General features: G+C 55.0%; 3 protein-coding genes across 3 annotated transcripts; 1 reads left to right on the forward strand and 2 right to left on the reverse strand.

Moving 5' to 3' along the window:
- The first annotated feature begins 132 nt into the window (after positions 1-132).
- On the forward strand, positions 133-5,634 carry tymp (thymidine phosphorylase). The gene is made up of 10 exons (XM_086102715.1): positions 133-336; positions 2,322-2,445; positions 3,208-3,410; positions 3,498-3,596; positions 3,907-4,036; positions 4,114-4,232; positions 4,300-4,462; positions 4,630-4,857; positions 4,926-5,066; positions 5,178-5,634. The coding sequence occupies exons 2-10, from the start codon at positions 2,328-2,330 to the stop codon at positions 5,318-5,320; spliced, it is 1,344 nt and encodes a 447-aa protein (XP_085958841.1). The 5' UTR covers positions 133-336; positions 2,322-2,327; the 3' UTR covers positions 5,321-5,634.
- A 198-nt stretch (positions 5,635-5,832) lies between these two features.
- On the reverse strand, positions 5,833-6,844 carry lsm8 (LSM8 homolog, U6 small nuclear RNA associated). The gene is made up of 4 exons (XM_086103363.1): positions 6,669-6,844; positions 6,368-6,408; positions 6,126-6,253; positions 5,833-6,039 (listed from the first exon to the last, which is right to left on the reverse strand). Exons 1-4 carry the CDS (start codon positions 6,697-6,699, stop codon positions 5,949-5,951), a joined length of 291 nt encoding a protein of 96 aa, XP_085959489.1. The 5' UTR covers positions 6,700-6,844; the 3' UTR covers positions 5,833-5,948.
- A 926-nt stretch (positions 6,845-7,770) lies between these two features.
- LOC147186461 (glutamate receptor-interacting protein 1-like) lies at positions 7,771-21,360 on the reverse strand. Its single transcript, XM_086103142.1, is given in 27 exon segments — positions 7,771-10,185; positions 10,250-10,396; positions 10,734-10,850; positions 10,919-11,029; positions 11,398-11,430; positions 11,555-11,666; positions 11,777-11,915; positions 11,986-11,998; positions 12,000-12,145; positions 12,226-12,365; positions 12,457-12,601; positions 12,685-12,830; positions 12,910-12,979; positions 13,066-13,146; positions 13,215-13,360; positions 13,443-13,629; positions 13,703-13,849; positions 13,941-14,078; positions 14,204-14,373; positions 14,450-14,597; positions 14,677-14,822; positions 14,899-14,974; positions 15,039-15,122; positions 15,193-15,338; positions 15,435-15,570; positions 15,651-15,731; positions 17,878-21,360. Coding segments are annotated over 27 exon segments (3,429 nt in total). The 5' UTR covers positions 18,011-21,360; the 3' UTR covers positions 7,771-9,894.
- Positions 21,361-22,133: the final 773 nt, after the last annotated feature.

The raw sequence follows: 22,133 nt of genomic DNA on the forward strand, positions 1-22,133 counted from the left end.
CTTGACCACTTTCCCAAAGTTAGGGAACTCTGGTTCCTCAAGAGCCATCTCCTGCTCCCCCTGTTTTTGAGCCATGAGCATCTCACATCAACGTTTAGCCAATCCCGAGCCATCTCCGCGCCTTTCTGAGCCTCGATCAGACGGATTTCACACGCAACACCTTCGGGACTTGAAGCCCAAGGGGAGAGCCTTCGTTGAAACTGAGCCAGGAGTCAATGACACATGACCACGCCCCCTCCGCTGCCGTTGGCCGACAGTTGACATGATTGTCAGAGTTCCCCACTTCAGAAATCATTTTTTCGCCCCGGAGTCAAGTGGAGAAGTCACCATCCTCACGTAAGCTCACTTAGATGATAATCATGACGATGTTTTTTCACTTTGATGTGTGACTGAGTCATTTGGTGTTGTTTCTGCTCATGCTGCCTGCTGGGGAAAGACGATGGTTGTTGATGGTGTCATGGTGCCATGCACAGCGAAGGACTCTCAAGCGGCATAATCAGCCCTTGGCTGTTACGTTGGATTCACTTGAGAGGGTTTTTAATCAAATGCCAGCCGACCTTTAAACCGGAACCGCCTTGCAGTGCATGAGGTTAATTTCCCTCATTTAGATTTTATAAGCAACGATATGCTAGTGTTGACTTTATTCTCGTTTCACTTTGGGTTTCACAGTTGAATGCCTCGTCACCTTGGCGACGCCGCAGAGTTATTGATTGTCGAACTGTGCGTGTGCGCGTGTGTGTGGTACGTGTTGACTGGACATGGTGCTACATTGTTGGAAGCCATTTGTACAGAAAGTAACTTCATCATCCTTGAATCAATTGAAGCAAATGATGTGCATGGAGGATGTGCATGACATCCTCCAGCAGCTGCATGATGGGATGCAAGCCAGAGAGCTCATCGGAGGACTCCAGTCAGAGCTCTTCAAGGTGAAAGTCGGGGTGAAGCAGGGCTGTGTCTTGGCTCCAGTGCTTTTTAACATCCTCCTCTCTGCCACCACGTGCCTCTTCCACCGTGGCATGGGACATGAAGACGGTGTCCATATGGAATACCGCCTAGACGGAAGCCTCTTCAACATCAGACGGCTCCAGGCTCACACAAAGACAAAAATCTGTCAGATCTGTGAGCTTCGGTATGCTGATGACTGCACTATATTAGCTCACAGTTCAAACTATGCAGCACGCCCTCGACACCATTTCCAATCTGTACCAATCCTTTGGTCTTCAGATCAACATTAAAAAAACTGAGGTCATGTTCCAACTCGCTACCCCAACCTCCACATCCCCCAGCTTTCACATTAATGGCACTCCACTAAACGTAGTGGACCATTTCACCTACCTTGGCTCCACTTTATCTTCAAACTGTTCCCTTGACACTGAAGTCCACACCCGTATTAATAAAGCATCATCATCCTTTGGTCGCCTACGCAGCAGGGTCTTTGAAAACCGAAACCTGAAGACCTGTACCAAGATTGCTGTGTACAACGCAGTGTGTCTCTCCACTCTGCTCTACGGGTCAGAGTCATGGACTCCATATCGCCGGCACATTACTACCTTGGAAGCCTTCCACATCCGCTGCCTGCAAAAGATCCTTGGCCTGTCCTGGAAAGATCGAATTCCCCATACAGACATCCTCAAAAGCACCAATTCCATCTGCATGGAAGCGGCCGTGGCGAAAAAACATCTTCGGTGGATTGGACACACCATTCGCATGCCAGACAACCGCCTGCCCCGCCAGGTCCTCTATGGCCAACTGAGAGGTGCAAAGCGTTCTGCTGGGGGCCAAAAGCGGCGCCTCAAGGACTACAGCAGGGACCTCCTAAAGCGAGCCAACGTCAACCCCACGCAGCTTGAAACACTTGCACTCAACAGACCAACCTGGCAGATCACTTGTGCTACTGCAATCTCTGAAATACACAAAATTAACCAAGCCAGACGAACCGAGAAACGCATTCAACGACACCAGCGGGCAGCTGGTACCCCCCTGGTATCCGGTTTCCCTTGCTCCATCTGTGGTCGGGTCTGCGGCTCAAGAATCGGTCTCTATGCCCACGAGAAGTGGCACCAGCGACAGAGTTGCTGACCCCCCCCCCCCCCACCCATCCTCCCCTCCCTTGGAGCAAGTGTCATCATCGGACATGATGGACAGCTAGAAGTGGTCATTCTAAACACACTAACTCCCATTCACGGTCTGTCTTTGTTTTTTTATGGGGGGGGGGGCATTTCACTTTTTTAATTTTTTTGGGGTCACCTGTTTCCATCTTTTTGACAAGAGGTTCAATCGCTTGACTTTGATGCACGTGTGTAACTGTGCGTCCACGCCAGGCGGCCATGTTGTCCATCCCGGACCTGATCAGGAAGAAGCGCGACGGCCGGAAGCTGAGCGATGGCGACATTAAAGCCTTCGTGCAGGCGCTGACCAGCGGAAGCATCCAGGACTGCCAGACAGGCAGGTCTCCCACACACACACACACATGCCCCCTTTTCACCATTTAGTCCAGGGGTGCCCAATACACCGATAATTCAACTTGTTAACTCAATGGGTAGATTTCGCACGACTTGAGACCCTGCAACAAACTCAAGGACATCTTATCGTGCTGCCCTCCCGAAGTTGAACCTTCCTGTCTCTTATCAGTTAATAAGGCCTTGGCTCCCTTTTTTTGTGTGTTGCTCCATTGTGCGCAAGCTGTGAGAACCTTCGCCTTTGAGATCAATCAAGCATGTACTGAAATGAAACGTGGAAACATGATAACATTGAGTTTGTCTTTCTCCATCAGCGTGTTATTAAAATGGCACATTTTTTGTGTTCGTGCAAACTGCACCCTGAGCATCCTATCGGTCTCACTTTCGCAAAAACAATGTTTTAAAACAAAGCGGCAAGCTACGTTGGCGCGTGACCGGAAGTTGTTAGCGCTCAGCAGTCTGGAATTGCAGCTGGCGATCGGAGCTGGATTTTTGATTGTTATTATAATTATTCTCATTCCGAGTTTGTTTGGTGTACAATTCGCCGAGGTCCCCGGGCACAGAAATGGAAATCGGGAGAAGCCAGGGCACGCGTGTGTGCCGTAACGGGTCGATCGAAAAGTAGACCTTTGGGACAAAAAGGTCAGGCACCCCTGATGCAGTCCCCACCCGAGTCCAAGTTTCGTCCTGACCAGTCCAACGACTCGAACGCCTGAGTAAAAGGACTCGGCCCTGACTCCGCCCTTAGGCGCCATGCTGATGGCCATCTGGCAGCGGGGCATGGACCCGCACGAGACGGCCACCCTGACCAAAGAGATGATGCTGTCGGGGGAAGTGATGTCGTGGCCCGAGGAGTGGGCGGGGCTTGTGGTGGACAAGCACTCCACCGGCGGCGTGGGTGACAAAGTCAGCCTGGTCCTGGCGCCAGCGCTGGCCGCCTGCGGCTGCAAGGTGCCTCGGAAAAAAACCTCCAGTCTCTGCGAGGCTGGATGGAAGAATTCTTACTTTCTGTCTTTATTGCGATGCCTTTTTTGACAGGTACCAATGATCAGTGGGCGGGGCCTGGCCCACACCGGAGGAACACTGGACAAATTGGAGTCTATTCCCGGTTTTATCATCCACCGCTCAGCTGAGCAGGTATCTTCATCCAATTTGAAAATATCAAATGAAACTCGGTTACGTTGACATTTGTAAAAACAGACTAGTTTGCAAACATCTTTTTTTCCTCCCACCCACAACTAATGATGACCGGCACTTTTTTTTTTTTTTGCTTGCACTTTGAAGAAATGTGAAACATTGAAAAGAAACCCAATCGGTGTCATAAATTGAATTTCAGATGGCACCGATACGCGACGGCAACAAAAGCGCAAACACTCCGATGTGAAAATGTCAGAATGATGACAATATTTCCAAGGGGGTGCAATGTTTGTGCTCGAATATTTGTCAGGTGCGAGCCATCCTGAGCAGCGTGGGCTGTTGCATCGTGGGCCAGACGGAGAGGCTGGTCCCCGCTGACCGCATCCTCTACGCCACGCGCGACATCACCGGCACGGTGGACAGCCCGCCGCTCATCACGGGTAGCGCCCCTTGCACACCCGCCCGCCCGCCGCAAAATGTCCGCAATAACCTAACGGTCGCGGTGTCTCGCGCCCAGGCTCCATCATCTCCAAGAAAGGCGCCGAGTCGCTGACGGCGCTGGTTATGGACGTCAAGTTCGGCCGGGCCGCTCTCTTCAAAGACTTGGGCGGCGCCAAAGAACTGGCGCGTCTCCTGGTGCGCTGATTGATTCCCTTCCATTTTCCATCGGAGCGCTCGTATCTTCAGTGCCGGACTGTTGCAGGTGACGGCGGGCAACGAGCTGGGCATGCGCACGGGCGCCGTGTTGAGCCGCATGGACGCCGTGATCGGTCGCGCCGTGGGCAACAGTTTGGAAGTCATCGAGGCCCTCGACCTGCTCAAGGGGGACGGCCCACAAGACCTCATGGAGCTCGTCGCCACGCTGGGTAAGCCATTTCTTACGGATGCTACGAGTGCGATTGCTGTCGGCGAGGCATTGCCCTACTCACCCGCTTCAAAATACAATGACGAAGGGCGTTGACAAACAAAAGAAGGCGAGACATTTCAAAGCAAAGCCAATTAATTCAAAGCAGTTGACTTGAATGACCACCAGGCGGCCTCCTGCTGGCCATGACCGGTATGGCGGCCGACCAATCTGAAGGCAGACGGCAGATTTCCCAGGCTGTGATTGGTGGGGCCGCTCTTCTCAAGTTCCAGGCCATGATGGAGGCACAGGGCGTGGCCAAGGAGACGGCGAGGACGCTTTGCTCCGCCCACGCCGATTACTTCGCCGTTCTGAAGAAAGCCGAGCATCAACTCGACTTGACCGCCAGCCGTGACGGTAGAAACGTTTGATCCGACGGCCCCGTTCCAAATGGATCCCTTTCAGTTTTGTGATTGTGTTTGCAGGCGTGCTGATAGACGTGGACGGTCTGACTTTAGCGGAAGTGGTTCATAAGTTAGGGGCAGGGCGTTGCAAGGCCGGACAGCCTGTCAATCACAGTGTGGGGGCAGAGCTACTGCTCTCCCTTGGCCAGAAAATCACCAGAGGTAATTTTCCTTCCGTTTCGTTCGCCCACTCATGACACTTTGGGCTTCAGGCCCGAGCCATGATTCTGATTCCCCTATTTTATTTATTTTTTACTTTCTTTCTTCCCCCAGGCACTCCCTGGCTGCGAGTCCACTATGAGCAGCCGGCGCCCAGTCCAGACCAGATCGAGCGACTGCAGAGCGCTCTCGTCCTGGGATCGGACGCCGATTGGCAGAAGCAAAGTTTGGTGCATGAAGTAATGCTCCCCGATTGACGCGTGTCGTTGAACCCGAGGTCTCATTTTAGGTGCCACCTTCGCGGAGGGCCAAATCAGAATCATGACGATGTGATCTCTGTGCTCGAGGGCCACATTTTAGAAATGGGCACATGAGGCGCCTTTTTATCATTCATTCAGAATTAAGCTAAAAATAATCTCAAATGTCTACTGCAAGGTTACTCCAAAAGCCTTTGGTCAAATTATTTTCCTCAACATTGTTTTGCTAAATGTTAGAAAACTAAGTTGGTTTCAAAAAGTCATTCTGATTTGTATTACGCATAAATGAACTTCCAAATAACTGTTTGATGACATACAGTATCTGAGCTCATTTCTTTACAATCACTCCTACACAATAGAACTAACTACACGTTTGGGTAATTTCATGAGGGATAAAAAAAAATAAAAATGAACATGCACATCTTAACCAGTTTTCAGGAAACTGGCAGTCGTATGAAGGCAACAAATATTACAGCATTAAGGACGATCACTTGTAATGCAGACAATATGCATTTTGTCCATCAGTCATAAACTTTATTCAAGCATAAAATGTCACTGAACAGAACAAGACTCATATAAAACTAACAATTTAAAAAAAAAAAAGCCACATTGTTGGGAGTTTGGAAGATCAGTGGACGACGGAGTTGAGAGGCTCGGCTCTGATGTTTCCCAGGTCCAGCGTGGAGTCCGTCTCCTCGTCGATCTCGCCGATCACAGCCCTGTCCGACGCACCAGAAAATAACATGGTGATGATGTCTCTCTCACACTCACACAAACACACACCCACAGCATGCTGCATACGCACACGTTGTCCCCCCGGACGATGTAGAGTCCCAGAACAACTTGCTCCACGCCCTGACCAGAGCTGAACACGCGCTCGTGACTCTCGTCCAGGATCAAGTTGATGGTCTGGTCGAAGCCCTTGAGCGTGCCCTAAACGTAAAAGCAAACCAACACAAACTAAATAGAGATGAGGCTTCACATGATGAATATAATCTGAATGTGTATTTGTCGGGGAAGGATGGCATGAATTCACTTTCTACTCACCACGATCATCCTGCCGTCTGACGTCACGATGGCGACCGTACCTGAGGGGCAAGACACAAGTCATCCAATTAAGTGACCTGCACGCACTAGGCATATGATGATGACGTCGAAGCCACGCGATGACTCCGGCACGGCGACGGCAACACCGGCACGTCGTACGGGGGAAGCCGCTAAATGCAACGCGTTAACACGAATAAATCAAGATGTCACTCTTTCGAGCGCAACAAGTCATCGCAAGGTGCTACATGCCTATCATTGATCGAAAGGGAGCGTGCTCGCCAGTTAGCTCGTGGTAACGTACGGTTAATGTAGCTCTCCAGCGCCGTGGACATGCTGCTGCTTCCCGCGGCCGCCTCGCTCAAGACAAGCTCTTTGGATTCCTGCGAGAATGACGGCAAAAAAAAACGCAGAGCGAGACAAAGTGGATACCGTGGGAAATTGAAGCAACAGACCGGTGAGTACGTCACGTCCGGTTACGTCACACGCCTTCGACACTCAACAATGGAATTATTTTTAAAAGAATAACATTAAATAATTTATAACCTTGCAATAAACGGTAGGAATAATAGTCATACTAATAAACCCAAATAAAAGATATATGCGCTGTACGTCACAATGCATTAATTTATAAGTTAAATTGAGAGGGTGACGTAATCAATGAGCGACAATTGAACCTGTGAATGTTGCTGAATGACTCACGTAAATTAGCTGTGAAAATTTCGGAATTTAGGCAATGAAATAGACCAGGATACATATGTAAATGAGTAATACAAATGTAAAAAATTTTTAAAAACAACGCAGCGGAGATTCATGACATGTAAATAAAAAACGGCAACATGGAATAAAAAGATGCATATTCAGACCACTAGGGGGGGCACCGCGGGATTGATTACAGCATTTCTTTCTTAAATGTGTTTCTTTCTGCATTTATGTGTTTTGATTTTTCTTTTCATCATTTCTGTCTTTGTAGCTTTTGGTCATTTGTAACAATTTATACTGGCAGCGGTTTTGTTTTACAGATTTTTATGTAATTGGTTATGGACACTCATGTGGGTAGATAGTTCTGTACCAGCTGAACAATTTGAAGTTGTAAAAGACATAATAAGTCAAGGCATTTTGAAGGTGGTAAATGTGGAAAATTGCTCAATTTGGGTTAAGTGTAGAATTTGGCAGCGATGAATGGACCTTGTGGTTTCCTTTCTGAACTCTGACTGTAAATTTCCCCATTGTGGGACAAATAAAGGATATCTTAAAGGTGACATGAATGGAAAAAGGTTCACTTTCTTTAATGTGAGACTTCTTGGAGTGATTTGAATCAGTGCTGAAGGAGTAGAACGTCGAAAGGATTTGTGTGTGCGGGCGTGTGAAGACTCCTCGACAATGACACGATCAAGTCCAAAAAGTGTGTGGTAAAGGCTTCATGAGTAGTTGGTGTTTATTGTTGCTCAGTAGTCGAGCACACAAAGAAAGGTGGAGACAGCAGGACACACAGCAGGAACATCATGCTACCAAAGTATGAAATTTGTACAAAAATACTTTACAACATCGTCGGTGTTCCTGAAACAAAAGACGTTGGTTCACTTGTTTATTTGTTTGTTTGGTTGGTGAAGCTACATGAAAGTCAAATCTCCTTTTCCGACGGCAGTAAATTGTGCGTGTGCGTGTGCAAAATCCTGTCACGTTGTGCACGCACAATACACGCTTACAAACAACACGTTGTGTGTGTGCACGCGTGTCTGTCTGTGTATGGCTTTGTGGCGCGCATTCCTGAAGCCACGCCCCCAAGGCCCCTTTCTTTGGGCGGAAATTGTCAACGCCAACTCTTTTTCGTTGAAGTTAGCTCAGCCGTGGCAATGAGCGAGCCCTCTGTTAGCCTTGTGCTAAGCATCTTGTTAGCCACAAGGTAGCCGTGTGCGCTTTGTTTGCTAGCCAAGTGGGCGCCGTGCTTCAAACAGCTTCACGGCTAACTAAAATTATTTCGAGCGACCAATCGCACCCAAGCAAACGGCTGCCAATTACAAGTCAATAGAGCAGCATATTCTTTTTTTTCAGAGCCGTATGAAAATGTCGACTTCCTAATGAGGCAAGAGAGCTAGCAGCTTAATGTTGACGTCACGCACGTGTCACAGCATGTTTCCTAAAATGTTAAAATGGCACAGAAACCACGTCGATGAGGAGGACTCAACCTTTTGTTTTCTTTTTGGGACTTTGTGAGGTCCGGTCGTCATGGAAACAAACAAACAAACAAACAGAGAAAAGTGACAACACAGAATTAATTAGCATAAGAGTTCACAGTTACTGGAGGGAGGGGGTGGGGTCATGCTCATTTTTGGCCTGTGTGTGTGTGTGGTCAGAAGAGAACCAATCAGTCAGGCGTCATTGATTGATCAATCTGTGGAATGGGGTCATTCTGCCTGTCAGCCTATTGGCTGAGGGACGGTGAGGGGTGGGGTTAACAGGGTGTGTGAGTGGGGGGGACGGGGGACGGGACAACACACGCACGCACCCAAGTTCAGACTTACACAGTGTGGCCAGTCAACAAGTGTAAATTTTAAACCCTCCCGCCCAAAATAATAATAATAATAATAATAATAACTGCTCAGTTTCTGTCAGTGTAATCACAATGATTCTTAAGTTTATATTATCATGTTTTTTTTTAACACATTCCTCCACTCCAGGAGCATTTTCATGGCAAGTCCAGTTCCGATACGGATACTCCATTCGCTTTGGATCAGGAGAAATCCATTCGTCTGTGCTTGGTCATCTCCTTGGAGCCAATCGGTCAGAAAGAGCGACCCATCCTCAGTTAGTGTGCTGCCGCTGCTGCTGCTGCGCTCCTGTTAGAATTCTGGTTCCTGTTCCAGACCATGTCCCCCGAAGACCGGAGTGTGGAGGCTTAGGGTCCAGTTGGATCAGGAGTTGGAGATAGCAATGCGATCAATGGTTGGTAAAGACCGGGATCAAGATCAGCAGTGAGATCAGGTTTTGGAGGGGGACCTCCATCAGTCGTGGCACCTGGATTGGGAGTAGGACCCGGGTCTGCAGTAGGATGAGAATTTGGAGTGGATCCGGATCAATAGCGTGATCTGGAGTGGGACCGGGAGGTTTGGACTTGGACTGGTATCAGCACGAGTAGTGGGATCTGGATTTGCTGCCAGATCAGGATCAGTAGTGAGATGAGGATTTGGAGTTGAATCGGAATCAGTAGTGAGATGGCCATGATAACTTCGGGTGGGATCAGGATCAGTCAGGATATCCAGGTTTCGAGCGGGATCCAGAATGGGATCAGAACTGGCCTCAAGACCAGTATCAGTAGTAGATTCAGGATTTGTCATTAGATCGGCACTGGGATTGGGATTGGAATCCAATCAGGGATGGGGTCAGAGGGTCCAGTGGGACAGGAGTCGGATCAGAATTCAGATCAGGATGAGGACCGGCATGTGCGCGTGTGCTTTCGGGCTGCTTTAGAAACTCAAAGTTCAGAGGTTGCGTGTGGAGCACCAAGGGGGACGTAGCCCATTCAAGTCCTATACAGAAGTGTTGGTGACTAGCCCCGCCCCGAAGCCGGCCCGCAGCCCGTCCCCGGGTTTCTTCCACTTGATTGGCGTGCCGTCCTCGCTCGCGTCTTCTCGCCCTTCCTTCCGGTGACCCGTCAGCTGAGGGGCGTGGCCGTCGTCAGCGCTTTCTGCGTGATTGGTCAGTAGGCTGGCCGAGGAGGCGGGGTTTCGGCTGATGACCAGATCTAAGCGGTTTGACGACTCGGCGATGAGCGGTACCACCAAGCAGCAGTCGAAGTCCCGAGTGCGCACGTGGTTGATCTGAACGCATATAGCACAACTTGTGTTTAAAGGGGCCAACTGATCTTGCGGCGGCTGGGCTTACCTGCAGGAGGCGGTCGTACGCTTGCAGGCCTCCGCGCTCCGCCGGGCCGCCGCCGCGGATGTTGTTGACGTAAACGCCGCGATCCAGAACGCCGTCTGACACGCTGAAACCGAAGTCCTCCAAATCGGAAGACTTTTCCAGAGTCAGCTGCGACACGTCAACACGCGTGTCCGTCAAACGTCAAATATTAAAAGTGCCATTTGTCAATCGTTTCGCCGCCCCCGCCTTTGCCCCGCCCCTCCTCCCCTCCTCTTGTGTTATTGGCTTATTTTCTGCCGATAGGACACAAGTTTGAAAATGTATTTTTTTTCCCCGCTATTAACTGGCATCTGCCATCTAGTGGTTAAATATGTTATGACAATTTCTCACTAATCAGGTGCAGGTTGGCCGTCCCTTTCTTTTTTTTTTTTTTTCTTGAGCCGCAGTCAACACCCTGTAAAAGCCGCCGATCATGAGGCGGAAGAAGTGAGTGTCGCGCGTTCACCTTGTGAAGTTCTACCGGCGTCTGGTTGAGGATGTCGTTGACTTCCTGTCTCATCTTCTTCATGGCGAAGGCTCGGCGCTGGGGGTCGGAGGGCAAGGTGTTGGAGCGTGGGCTCACCTAAGGGGCGGCAGAGTCAGTCAGGTCTTACTTGGCGGAGGTCACGCGTGGCCGGCGGCGGCGGCCACCTGGGGGCGGGCGCTGCTGCGTTCCTGGAAGCTGGCCTGGCGACCCAGCGAGGTGCGAGGGGGCGGCGGCTCGTGGTTCAGGCTGAGGGTGGAGCCGGACATGATGGTGGCCTGGAGACGAGCGATCGCACGTCCGCGTCAGCGCCACCCTTAAAATACTTCGAGTCTCTTCTGTAGTCAACCGCGTGCATGCGCAAATGCCCGCAAACCTCCCAGCATGCCTCGCTCACCCATTAACATGCCAGACCGAGCTGACTCGTGTCACCAACAATGAGTTACGTGACAGCAAATCACGCTCTCATGTCTCCGAACGTTCATAAAAAAAAGAATTCAACGGCACTAGAAGTGTCACGACAAGCCGGTGAAAGGGTTGCGGTCAAAACGTGTTAGCGCGCGGGAGAAAAGGCCAAGGCGGCGGGAGGAAAGAGACGAATGATGAGCGCAGGTGAGGAAGAGGAAGCGCAAAGCAGGGAAGGTACCCCAGCGACCGGCGCCGTCTCCTTTTCCGGCTCCTGGAAAACAAGCGCTCTTATTTTTTTCCCCGCCTTAATTCCAACAAGCTTTTCATTGGTTGAAAGACTTGACCAAGTCCCGCCCGCCCCATCCGGCACGGCATTCGTGTGCGTGTGCGCGTACCTCCAGTTCTCTGAGGATTCCGCTCTGTCCACATGTCTCCAGATCCTCCAGAGCCTGAGACCAGAAGTTCTCCTCCTGGTCCGGTTCCGTCCCGTCATGACCCACCGTGAACCTGCGGCCCCGCCCCCGCCCCCGCAGGTCAGTTGCAGCAGAAGCATAACCGTTGTCTCGTCGAGTGACGGCACGCGGGGCCACGCAAACCGCTGTCAACCGCAATCTCACCCGCCCAGCGTGACGTGTTCCCAGTCGTCGCAAAGGCCCGACGACACATCCGCCGGCGGATCGCCCCGCGATCGGCTGTTGCTGGTCTTGGCGTTGCGCCACTCGTGGAAGGGGAACGGCGACGGGTGGAAGGGAGGAGCTGAAAGCAGGCGGCGCGCGTCACGGCGAGACGGCGACGCGCTCGACGGCGACGACGCCGACGCACGTACCCGGGGCGGCGAAGCCGGCGTCCGCGTCCGATCCGTCCCAGGACTCGCCGAACGCCCTCTGAGCCGAAGGGGGAGCCGCGCCGACCGCCGGCTCCCCCCCCCCCCTCGCCGTCGTGGTTTTCCAGGCCCGGGCCGATCACGCAGGACTTGGGACTGGACACTGCGTGCACGCAAGCGCACGTTGAGGTCCGCGGCGTTCCCCCCCCCCCCCCCCCCCCCCCCGCGACGACGAGGACGTACGCTCGCCGTGCTTCTTGATCTTGAGCGTGACGGTCTCGCCCGCCTGCTGGAGGAGACTGATGGCCTCGCTCAGCGGTTTGCCCTTCAGGCTGCTGCTGTTGATGGCCAGGATGCGGTCGCCCACGTGGATGGCGCCCGTCCTGCGGCCAGTTTCAATTGGCGTTTTCAAGGATTCGAGCTCCCCAAATGCGGGGGGGGGGGGCGACGGCGAGACACGACGACGTTGCCGACCTCTCTGCCAGGCCTCCCTTGGTGAGCGAGGAGATGATGATGGGGTCGAAAGGCTCCTCGGTGCCCGAGATGGTGATGCCCAGGGGGCCCCCGTAGCGTTGCAGCTCCACCGTGTAGATGATGCTCCCCGACACCTCCTGCTCGTCTGGAAGGCACAGCGGGGGCGTGCGTGCGTGCGCGTGCGCACGCGCGGCGAAGGGCGCGGCCGAGGGCGCGGCGGCCGCTTACCGGAGTTGTCCTCGTCTTTGCGTATCTTGAGCTTGACCAGCTCCTCGCAGCGCTGCAGGATCTGCACCGCCTCCTCCATGGAGCACGTCTCCACGCGGACGTTGTCGATGGCCAGCAGCTTGTCTCCTAGCTCCAGCGTGCCCGTCCTGCCGGCCGGCCGGCGCGTTGAGAAGGAAGGTCCTCGCTTCTTTTTGCGAGCGGACGCCGAGGAGCGCCGGGCCTCACCTGTGAGCAACGCTGCCCTTCTTGATGTCGGAGATGATGAGGGGGTCTCCGGCTTTCCTGTTGGATGGAGCTGCAACGGCAGCGCCGCACGTTGAGCGCCACGCCCGCCCGCTTGCCACGCCCACCCGCCCGAGGCGGCGGCCGCGACGGACTCACAGCTGATGGTGATTCCCAGCTCCACTCCCGGCTTCTTGGGCAGCTTCACGTGGAACGTCCCGGAGGAAGGGATGACCGATTCTGGAGGAGACAAAGCGCTCGTCTTCCGAGGCGAGCTCACGCGTGGCGCGTACCGGCGTGGCGCGTACCGGCCACGTCGAACTCGATCTCCAGGGTGAGTCGCGCGGGAATGGAGGAGTCTCTGAGCAGCTGATTGGTTTCTTCCAAAGTGGAGTCTTCGGTCGCAACTCCGTTGATGGACAAGATCCTGTCGCCTATTTGCAGGATGCCGCACCTACGCGCGGCCAAGACACACGCGTGCGCGTTCCCAGACGTGAGGCGGACCGGCTCGGCGGCGGGCCGCTGCGCGCGCCAACCTCTCGGCGGGACTGTCGGGGTCGATGTAAGCGATGAGCGGCGGCGAGGAGAGCGTCTCGGTGGCGAAGACGCCGCCTTGCAGCTGGAGGCCGAAGCCCGCGACGCCGTCGCCCGGCAAGGTCACCTCCGTGGTCTCCGTGTGGACCACCTGACCGGCCAGGCCCACCGTGCTGGACGCCAAAGACACTGGGCCCCGAGACGGACGACATGGTAAGCTCGCGTTTATCTCGCCGGCCCGGCGAATGCTGAAGTGCCTCACGGGAGCTCTTGAAGTCCTTCTTCTTCGGCTTCTTGCGCGCCAGCGTCCCCCGCGGACTGGTAGGGTACGCGTTCCTGGGGACGCTCACGTTGAGGGACGACAGGCTGTAGGCCGACATGGAGCCCGGCGAGAACGTGTGGCCCAGCGCTGCGCGGCGGGGCAAACACAGCCGGGCGTCAAGGCGGCGCGCGCTCGCCCTCGCGGGCCGACGCGCGCGACGACGAGCGGGCGGACGTACGCGGCTCGTTCGGATGGCGGTTGTGCGACCTGGCGCCCGACTGGTCGGGATGGTACGTGTTGTAGTGGTAAGGGGGGAGGATGGGGGCGGAGCTTCCGGTCTCCCAGGGGAGGGGGCGGGGAGAACGCTGCACCTTGACTGCGCACGGGCGCACGCACACACACACGTGCGGGGCGGCGTTCAGGTTAAGACGGGAGGAGGGGCGACTCGGGCAGCGTTCTGCGCGTGTCGTTAGCTAGCGGTTCGTTAGCGCGCGCGGGCACCTTGCTGCGGCGCGTCGAGGGCCGGTCGGGCCCGGTGCTGCGGCAGGATCTCCATGCGCACGTTGTGGCAGGAAGCGGACAGCAGCTGCGTGGCTTCGGCCAGGGAGCAGAACTCCATGGACTTGCCGTCCACCGACAGGATGTGATCGCCTGCGTGGAGGGCGCCGCACCTGCGCGCGGCCGCCGTCCGTCAGGACGGCGAGCGTGCGCGCGCCTCGCGAAAGCGCCTCGCGGAAAAAAGCTCACCTGTCGGCGATGCTGGCCGGCTTGACTTTATCGATGACGATGACCTGCTTGCTGCAGAACGTGGACGAGGACAGGGCCACGCCCAGGCTGGAGCCCGTCGCCTTGGCGACCTCCACCAGCAGAGGACCCGAAGCCGAAGACACCGAATCTAAAGGCGGAGGGGCAAACGGTTACGTGTGACGTCAGGTGCGTGCGTCTCTCTCTCTCTCTCTCGCGTGCGTGCCGACCCATGACGGAGACGTCGTATTCCAGCAGCATGGTGGCTTCCTGTCCGCTCTGCTTCAGAACGCTCATGGCCTCCGCCAGCGTGTTGCCGTGGAGACGGATGCCGTCGATACTCAGCAGACGGTCGCCGGGTTTGACGCTGCCTTCCCTACGCGGGGGCGCACCACATTCGGCTCAGCCGAGACCTCCGACGCCGGCTTCGGGAGCGAGAAGCTTGCGCTCACCTGTCGGCCGGCCCCCCCGGGCGCACGGTGGCGACCACGACGGGCCGACACTTGTTCCTGTCTTCGCTGGCTCCGCCTGCGCGACGCACAAGGCGCGTGACCGGGAGCCGGGCGTGCGGCGGCGGGCGAGACGCACGCACCTCTGATGACGAAGCCGAAGCCGTTTCCTTCCTTGTGCAGCGTCACCTCCACCGTCTTGAACACGACGCCGGAACCCTGCACGGCTGCAACGCAAAGAGACGTCAGCGTGCCGGGCGGAGGTCAGGCGGACGCGGCGGCGAGGCGAGCACGTACAGACGGGCGGCAGCTCGTACTCCACCTCCAGCAGCACGCGCTCGCCCACGTTCTTCAGCAGGCTGATGATCTCGTCGTGGCGGAACTTGGCCAAGTTGATGCCGTTGACGGAGCGGATGTAGTCGCCCACGTTCAGCTGGTCGCTCCTGACATCCGCAACGAGCGCCAGGAGAGACCGGCTGAGGGGCGGCGGCGAGGCCACGCCGCGGAGCGAGCGCGGGCCGCTCTGGGCTTTCCCTTACCTGGCGGCGATTCCCCCCGGCCTCAGATTGGACACCCGCGGCTTCCCGTCCTTGTCGATGCCGCCCGACACGGTCAGCCCCAGCGTGGTGCCTTCCTTCTTCATCAGCTCCACCAGCGTGCACCCCCGGAACTCATCTGGGGACGGCGGCGGCGGCGTGAGCCAGCGCGCCGCTTCCTCGTGGACGGCGAGGCCCCGCGGGCACGACGGGCCTTACCTGGTATGCTCTGCCTCCGGATGGCCAGCGCGCCGTCCGACGGACGCGAGCCCGCCGAGTGTTTGGTGTACGGACCTTCATCTGCGACCGCAACACATAAAGGGCTTCAGGAAAAAAGGAAGACGGCAACGCGGAGGTACGTCTCTCCTCTTGCTATGATCCTGCGCTCGACACGCGCGCACGCGCCTTCGTCTTCCTGGTTAGCTAACATGAATTTTACATCTCTCTCCCTCTCTCGCACGCACACACACAGGAAAGCAGCTTTGCCCCCCCCCCCCCCCACACACAAAATTGTCCACGAGCGACCAATTTGCAGTCAACGTTGGCGTCATCCCTCTCGCTCTCTCCGTCGACAGCGCGCCTCCATGTCGCCGTACCTTTATTCACCCTGCGCAGGATCTGACATCGGCATTTGAACGACACCGCGATCATGATGAAGCCCCCCAGCTCGGCCGCCCGGCCGGCGCCATGCACACCAAATGCTGCCGCTGCTCCGTCGTTCGCCCCCCCCTCACGCGGGCACCATCGCGTCGATGAGGAAGGAGGACGAGGAGGGGCGGGGGGCGCTGCAGATGTGGAGCGCCGCCATGAAACGAGGAGCAGGAGGGGAGGGGGGAGGGGGGGATGTGACGGCGCGATGACGACGGAGAGCGGGAGGATGGAGGGTGCCGTGATTGGGGGATGGAAGGAGCGCACTGAGCGCCAGAGGATGAGAGAACGCTAAAAACACGTCGAAGCGTCCCACATGCTGACACCCCCCTCCCCCCCCCCTGCCCCCAACGCTCCATTTGTGTCCTCAAGAAAATGCGCGCCGGCCCTTTTCCATCCCCCTTCACACACCTCCCCTCCCCCAAGTTTTTCAAGTGCGAACACCAACGAGGCGTTCAAGTGCACTTTGCACGTTAGCATTTACACGTTTCGTGATGATGGCGACATCGGGGGGGGGGGGGGGGGGCTCGTTGCAACACCGCCACCCGATAGGCTGCATCTGCTAAGGGGGCGTGGTCTCGTCGCACATGTCGGTCAGTGTACCGGATGCAGACGATCTGGGATTTCATTTCACTCGCCGCGCGTGTGCCGATTCTAATGTTGACATTTAGTTTTTTCCAGACACGACGGCGTTCCCGCAGGAAGGACAACATCCGACGACGTCGGTGAGTCTTACGACCACACGCGTGCTAATCCGGCGGATGCTAAAGCCGCTTGGACGCGCCGGCCTCGTCGATGCGATCGTGACAGCAAAAAAAATAAAAAATAAAAACATCAGCATGCGTGCGTCATGAGATGATCAAGGCGCGCGCGCGCGCACACACACACGCTGCTGCGGCTGTTACCATGACAACAAGCTGATGAATCATTGAGTGACCCCGCAAGTACAAAGAGCAATTTATAGACGCGAAGGCCACTTCTCTGCTCAATGGCTGAGCCGAAGCCTTTAAAGTGCATCGGAAAATCGCATGTCAGAGCGATGCGGCGTTCCGGTGCAGTCGCAAGCGTCAACGTGCTCGTCACACACACACACACACACGCGCACACACGCCGCGCTAGTCAATTGGAAATGAAGCCCGTAAAGCCACTCTGAAGTCCAAAAACCATTGTGACTCCTTTGGTGCCACACGCGGGCACAACGCCAGGGGTCACCGACATGGTGGCCTCACGTAGGCAGCCGGCAGGCGCCTTCGAAAAATAGCCAGAGAGATTTTGCCAAAGAAAACGCTTGACGGAATCGTTGCTCTTCGCTTTGGTGAAACCATGAAACTTTGCCACGACGATTTGTTTTCCCACAGGCGGGGAGGAAACTGCAAGCCTTTTGTCGCTGACCTTTTCCAAAAGTCGCTGACCTTTGCACTCGCTCATGTCGGACAGCATCTAGCATCACACCTAGTTAGCTAACCGGTATGTGTGTGTGTGTGTTTCGGAGGTAAGTCGTGCTTGGGGATGTTGTGGAAATTCCTGTGGCGTATCCACACTTGTCATTACCCACAAAGCACCTGGTGGCACATCTTCACCTGCATGCTCTTCAATTACACTTCAAAGTGCGCACGCATGAATGTTGTGTTCACGTGTAAAGTGTGCGCGTGAGAGAGGTGTGTACCCGTATCCTCAGTGTGTGTGAGATGTCAATATGTGACATGTTTGCATGCGTGTGTGTACATGTGAGATGAGTGTGTGTGTGTGTTTGCCTGTGCGTGTGTACACCTGCATTTGTTGCAGGTGTGCCACTCACGCAGCAGGCGCGCGCGGTACTTGCTGGTATAGAAGTAGACGTCGTCGTATCCTTCCTGGTAGTCGTCGGCGGCGCGGTACCTCCTCCCGCGCCTCCTTTGGAGCAGGCGCAGGAGAGCCAGGAAGCGCTCCATCCTCAGCGGGGGAAGGGGGGGGGGGGCTAACCCACGGCGAGCCGCGAGCCCTCGCTAACGGGAAGCGGCATCCCACACAAAGAAAGTCAGCTCGGGTTTCTCCCCGCGTGCGTGCGGCGCGCACACGGGCACTCTTTTTAGCCTCGCCTCCTCCCGTCCTCCTTCAGCCAATCGCAGCGCTTGTACTGCATGCGCACGCACGCACGCACGCGCTCGCACACGCCGTGTAAATGTGCACTTGAAGAGTCAGCAGACATGACTTTTCTTCTTTTCTTCCTTCCTTGCATCCTCCCCCCCGCCCCCCCCATCCTTTGCACCATTCATTCTTCCTTTTATGACACACACACACACACGCACACACTCGGTTCCGCTGAGGGGGAGGGGCGTGCTCCATTCAGTCATGGATAGCCAGCAATTTCCACAAAGGAGCGCGCGAAGGAAGCAAAGTGCACAAGCCGCAGGGTGAACGCGAACGACATTTCCCACCATGCACGTGGGCAGCATCTCATTCATTGAAGCCGAGTGTTTCCAGTCTATTGGGGAAGAAACTCGTCCGAGCGTCACGTCGTCTAAATTCACGTCTGGCGGAAGTGTTCGAGCGGAACGAGGTCTCATTGAAAGCGGTCACGTCAAATCCGGAGTCGAGTAGAACGGAGTTGAGCGGGATCTGGTCTATTCCGAGCTCGTCTCGTCGAATGCAGCGTACTGCCACCTAGCGGGAGGGAGCGACTACTACGCCTGTTCGACTCACGCGGGGTTTACGGAACGAGGTGGTCCGGTGGAAGATCAGCTCAAAGGATGTTCTGGAAAATAGTCTGCATGACTTTGCTGCTCGTATTACGTTGGTGCCGGGGAACTATGTTGAAGTGGCTTGATACGTTTGCTTCCGACAAAAATTGTCTCGTGGCACCATCTTGTGGCATTTATCGGCAATTCTGCACCTTCTAAGAAGGTGTGTCAATTAGTGACGGCGATATTCGTAGCAAGGCTCTGTCCCCATCCCCTGTGGAAAGTGTGGGGGGGGGGGGGTACTTAGGGGGTCACTGTATGTCCAGTAAAATGCAGTCACGTCAAATGTACTCCAGCAAAATGTAGTTTACAGTTTGAGCCGAACGCAGCCCTCAAAGAATCGATGTCAAAAGATTGCCTTGTTTTGCCGTGCGAAATGACACGCGCGCACACAAACGCAATGACTGACGCGTCATCGTCGTCGTTTGTGCCTTTCCCCTGAATGGGAGAAGAGCGTCGTGCCTGACCAGCGGCGGAGGGACTGACTGACATTTGGTCAGGAAGAGAGCGAGCGAGCGAGAGCCGCTAAAAATGACAAAACCGTCCTCATTTGCATAGCGCGCATTTGCATATCACTCGCAGGCCTCTGTGCCGCCGCGCCGCCATTGGCTGCCGGAGTGTGCGTTTAATCGCATTCGCCACAGGCGCCGGCTTATCCTGCCGCTCCCTCGCCTGGACGCTCTCGGGGCCGCGCGGCGCGCATCGATCCCATCGGCGGCAATGCTGTCAATATGAGCGGGGGGGGGGGGGGGGAATCGGGCGCTCAACCACAAGGGGGCGCCGGCACCCCAGCGCGCGTTGGGGCAAACGCCACGACGCCCGAGGTGCTTTGCTTCATGGACGTCCGAGTGACCTTCATTCCTAAGGGACACGCGTGCCCGATCACGAACGCGCCGCAGTTGCGTACAAGCTAGTCCGGTCAAATATGGTCCCGTACTCTAAGATTCGGGTAGAAAGGAGTAGAGCAGGATGTCGTCCAGTGGAATCCGGTCCACTTGCATCTTGTGTCAATTACTCTTGTTCAACGTCGTCAAGTATTGAAGCAGAATCTGGTCTCGTCGTCGAACACAGACGAGTAGAAATGCAGCCTCGCGATAGGCGAGCGAGGAGGCTCGAGTACATGATGGTCAGGTAGAAGCCGGTCTCGTATTAGGACGCCTCAGGAACTGACCTTGATTCACAATGCGCACGCACACACTAAGAGCAAGCGCAAGCGGCTTCTCAATGAACGCCAAACAGGTGCATACACACACACACGCACACACCTACTGATGCATCACGCGTGCGCGCGCGTATGCCGGGTGAATTCAAGCAGAAAATGACATGATGTTTGTTTGATGCCAGCAGCTCGCCACTCCACCTGGATGCTGCCCAGGGCCGAATGTGCGGATGCGAGTGCAACAAATTAAGGACAAAAGTGGCACTATGCCACCCCCCTCCCCTCCCGAAAAAAAATAAAATAAAATGAATTAAAATGCCGTGTTTGACAGTCTCCTTGCCTTGCCATGACACGTGGTGGAGAAGTTTACACCGGTCAGCATTTTATTGTTCGCCGCGGTGGTGATGAGTGAGCAACGACGCAAAATGTGTTGCACATGAAAAAGATTCAAGTGCATCGCACGCACGCAGGTTTGCTTGACTAATCCGGAGGACAAGGATGAGCGCAGTTGTGACATCGGCACCTCTTAAAGGACTGTGCGTGCGTGCACGGCGCAGGCCCCAATGCTGTCACACTATAGCAGTGTCTTGCAAAAAAAAAAAAAAAAGGAGGTGAATGTAACGTCTCACACATCACCGTCATCATCATCATCTCCGTGTCCACGGTGAAATGGTGGTCAGTACTGAAGCACGCGCCGTCACGTCAGGTGTCACGCATTATCTTCGATTCAAGACTTTTCATTCCGAGTAATTCGCTCTTTTGTCTATTTTGATCCATTCTTACTGCGGTGTTATTTTTAAACGTAGAGACTGATCAAACGGAATCATCATCATCATCATCAGTGATGTGCCTGGAAATGTGCAAATGACAGCAGACTTGGTGGAAGGCGAGGATCTGAACATGGAAACGACCTCACGACGTCATGAAGAACCAACCACTTCATCTTGAGTGGTCGTGACGTCACTTTGAGTTGAAAACAGTGTTATTGATGAGCGTCGCCGGGGTCGCGCTGACCACCGTCAACGTGTGCGCTCATAAGCACAGTTTGCACACATTTCGGTCAAGCGAAGGGGGTGTGGGGAACGCGCGGCGAACCGGCGCCTTCAGGCCGCTTTTCGCGGTCCTGCGCCCGCCGCGCAGGAGCGCGACCGCCGCCGGGTCGGCAGGTCGGCAGGTCGGCAGGTGGGTGGGCCTGCTAGCCGAGCTACCCCGCTTGCGTCACCTGCCGAATCCACCTCACGTCACGTCATGTGAAGCGCCGTCACTCTCCCTGACGTGACGTCACGTCACGCCAAGATCAGCCGGTGCGCGCGCGCGTACGCTCATCTTCAACTTCCGCGCGCGCGACGCCAAAAGCCGGCAAACAGACGAACGCGCACCAGTAGACAGGCACGCGCGCGCAGTCGCACCGACTGAGCGACGGAGTGGAGACGCTGGCTGCTTACCTCCTTCCTGGTCCGCTTGCAGACAGGCCGGGATGTTCTTCTTCCATCCGGGCATGATGCACCTCAGGGCGGATAGGGAGTCCAGGGCGGCCCGCTAGTAGACACACAGCACCAGCAGCGGCAACATGTTAGCTAGTTAGCTTTAGCTTCGTGGAGGAGCTCCACCTCCGCGTGCACTTCCTCTTCTGCCTTCTCCCTCGCCTCTTCTTCGGCACGCGAGACCCCCACCGTCTCTCTCTCTCTCTCTCTCTCTCTCTCCACCCCCCCCCAATCTCTTTGTCTATGTCGCTCGACCCCCACCCCTTCCTAAATGGAGTTTCGTGCTCAGGGTGGTCTCTGGGGGAGGGAGGCGATTTGGCTGACTAACGAAGAGCGTGTCAAAACTGTAATGCACATGCACAAAAACATTGTCATTACAATGTTTTTGTGCATGTGCATTACAGTGTGGTCACCTGAAAACACCTTTCAACATGAGCACTGCCAGATGGATTATTAAAAGAATCATTTTACATTTAGGTCGTGTATTGTTATTCATTTTCTGCATTTCAGCTTTATTTTATTCAGATGGGGGAGTTCAGAACAGATTGACATTTGCAATGCCGACTTGGCAGAAATATAATCATTAATTTACTAGAATTATAATTATTAATACGGTATATGCTTTATGTGCGTTTCTTTCCGTACATTGTTTGACATAGCATTCATTGACTCGCTTGTATAAAATGCTGCT

This window comes from Hippocampus guttulatus, chromosome 22, assembly GCF_054856545.1.
Source record: "Hippocampus guttulatus isolate MCC_2025c chromosome 22, RoL_Hgut_1.0, whole genome shotgun sequence".
Taxonomy (NCBI): Eukaryota; Metazoa; Chordata; class Actinopteri; order Syngnathiformes; family Syngnathidae; genus Hippocampus; species Hippocampus guttulatus.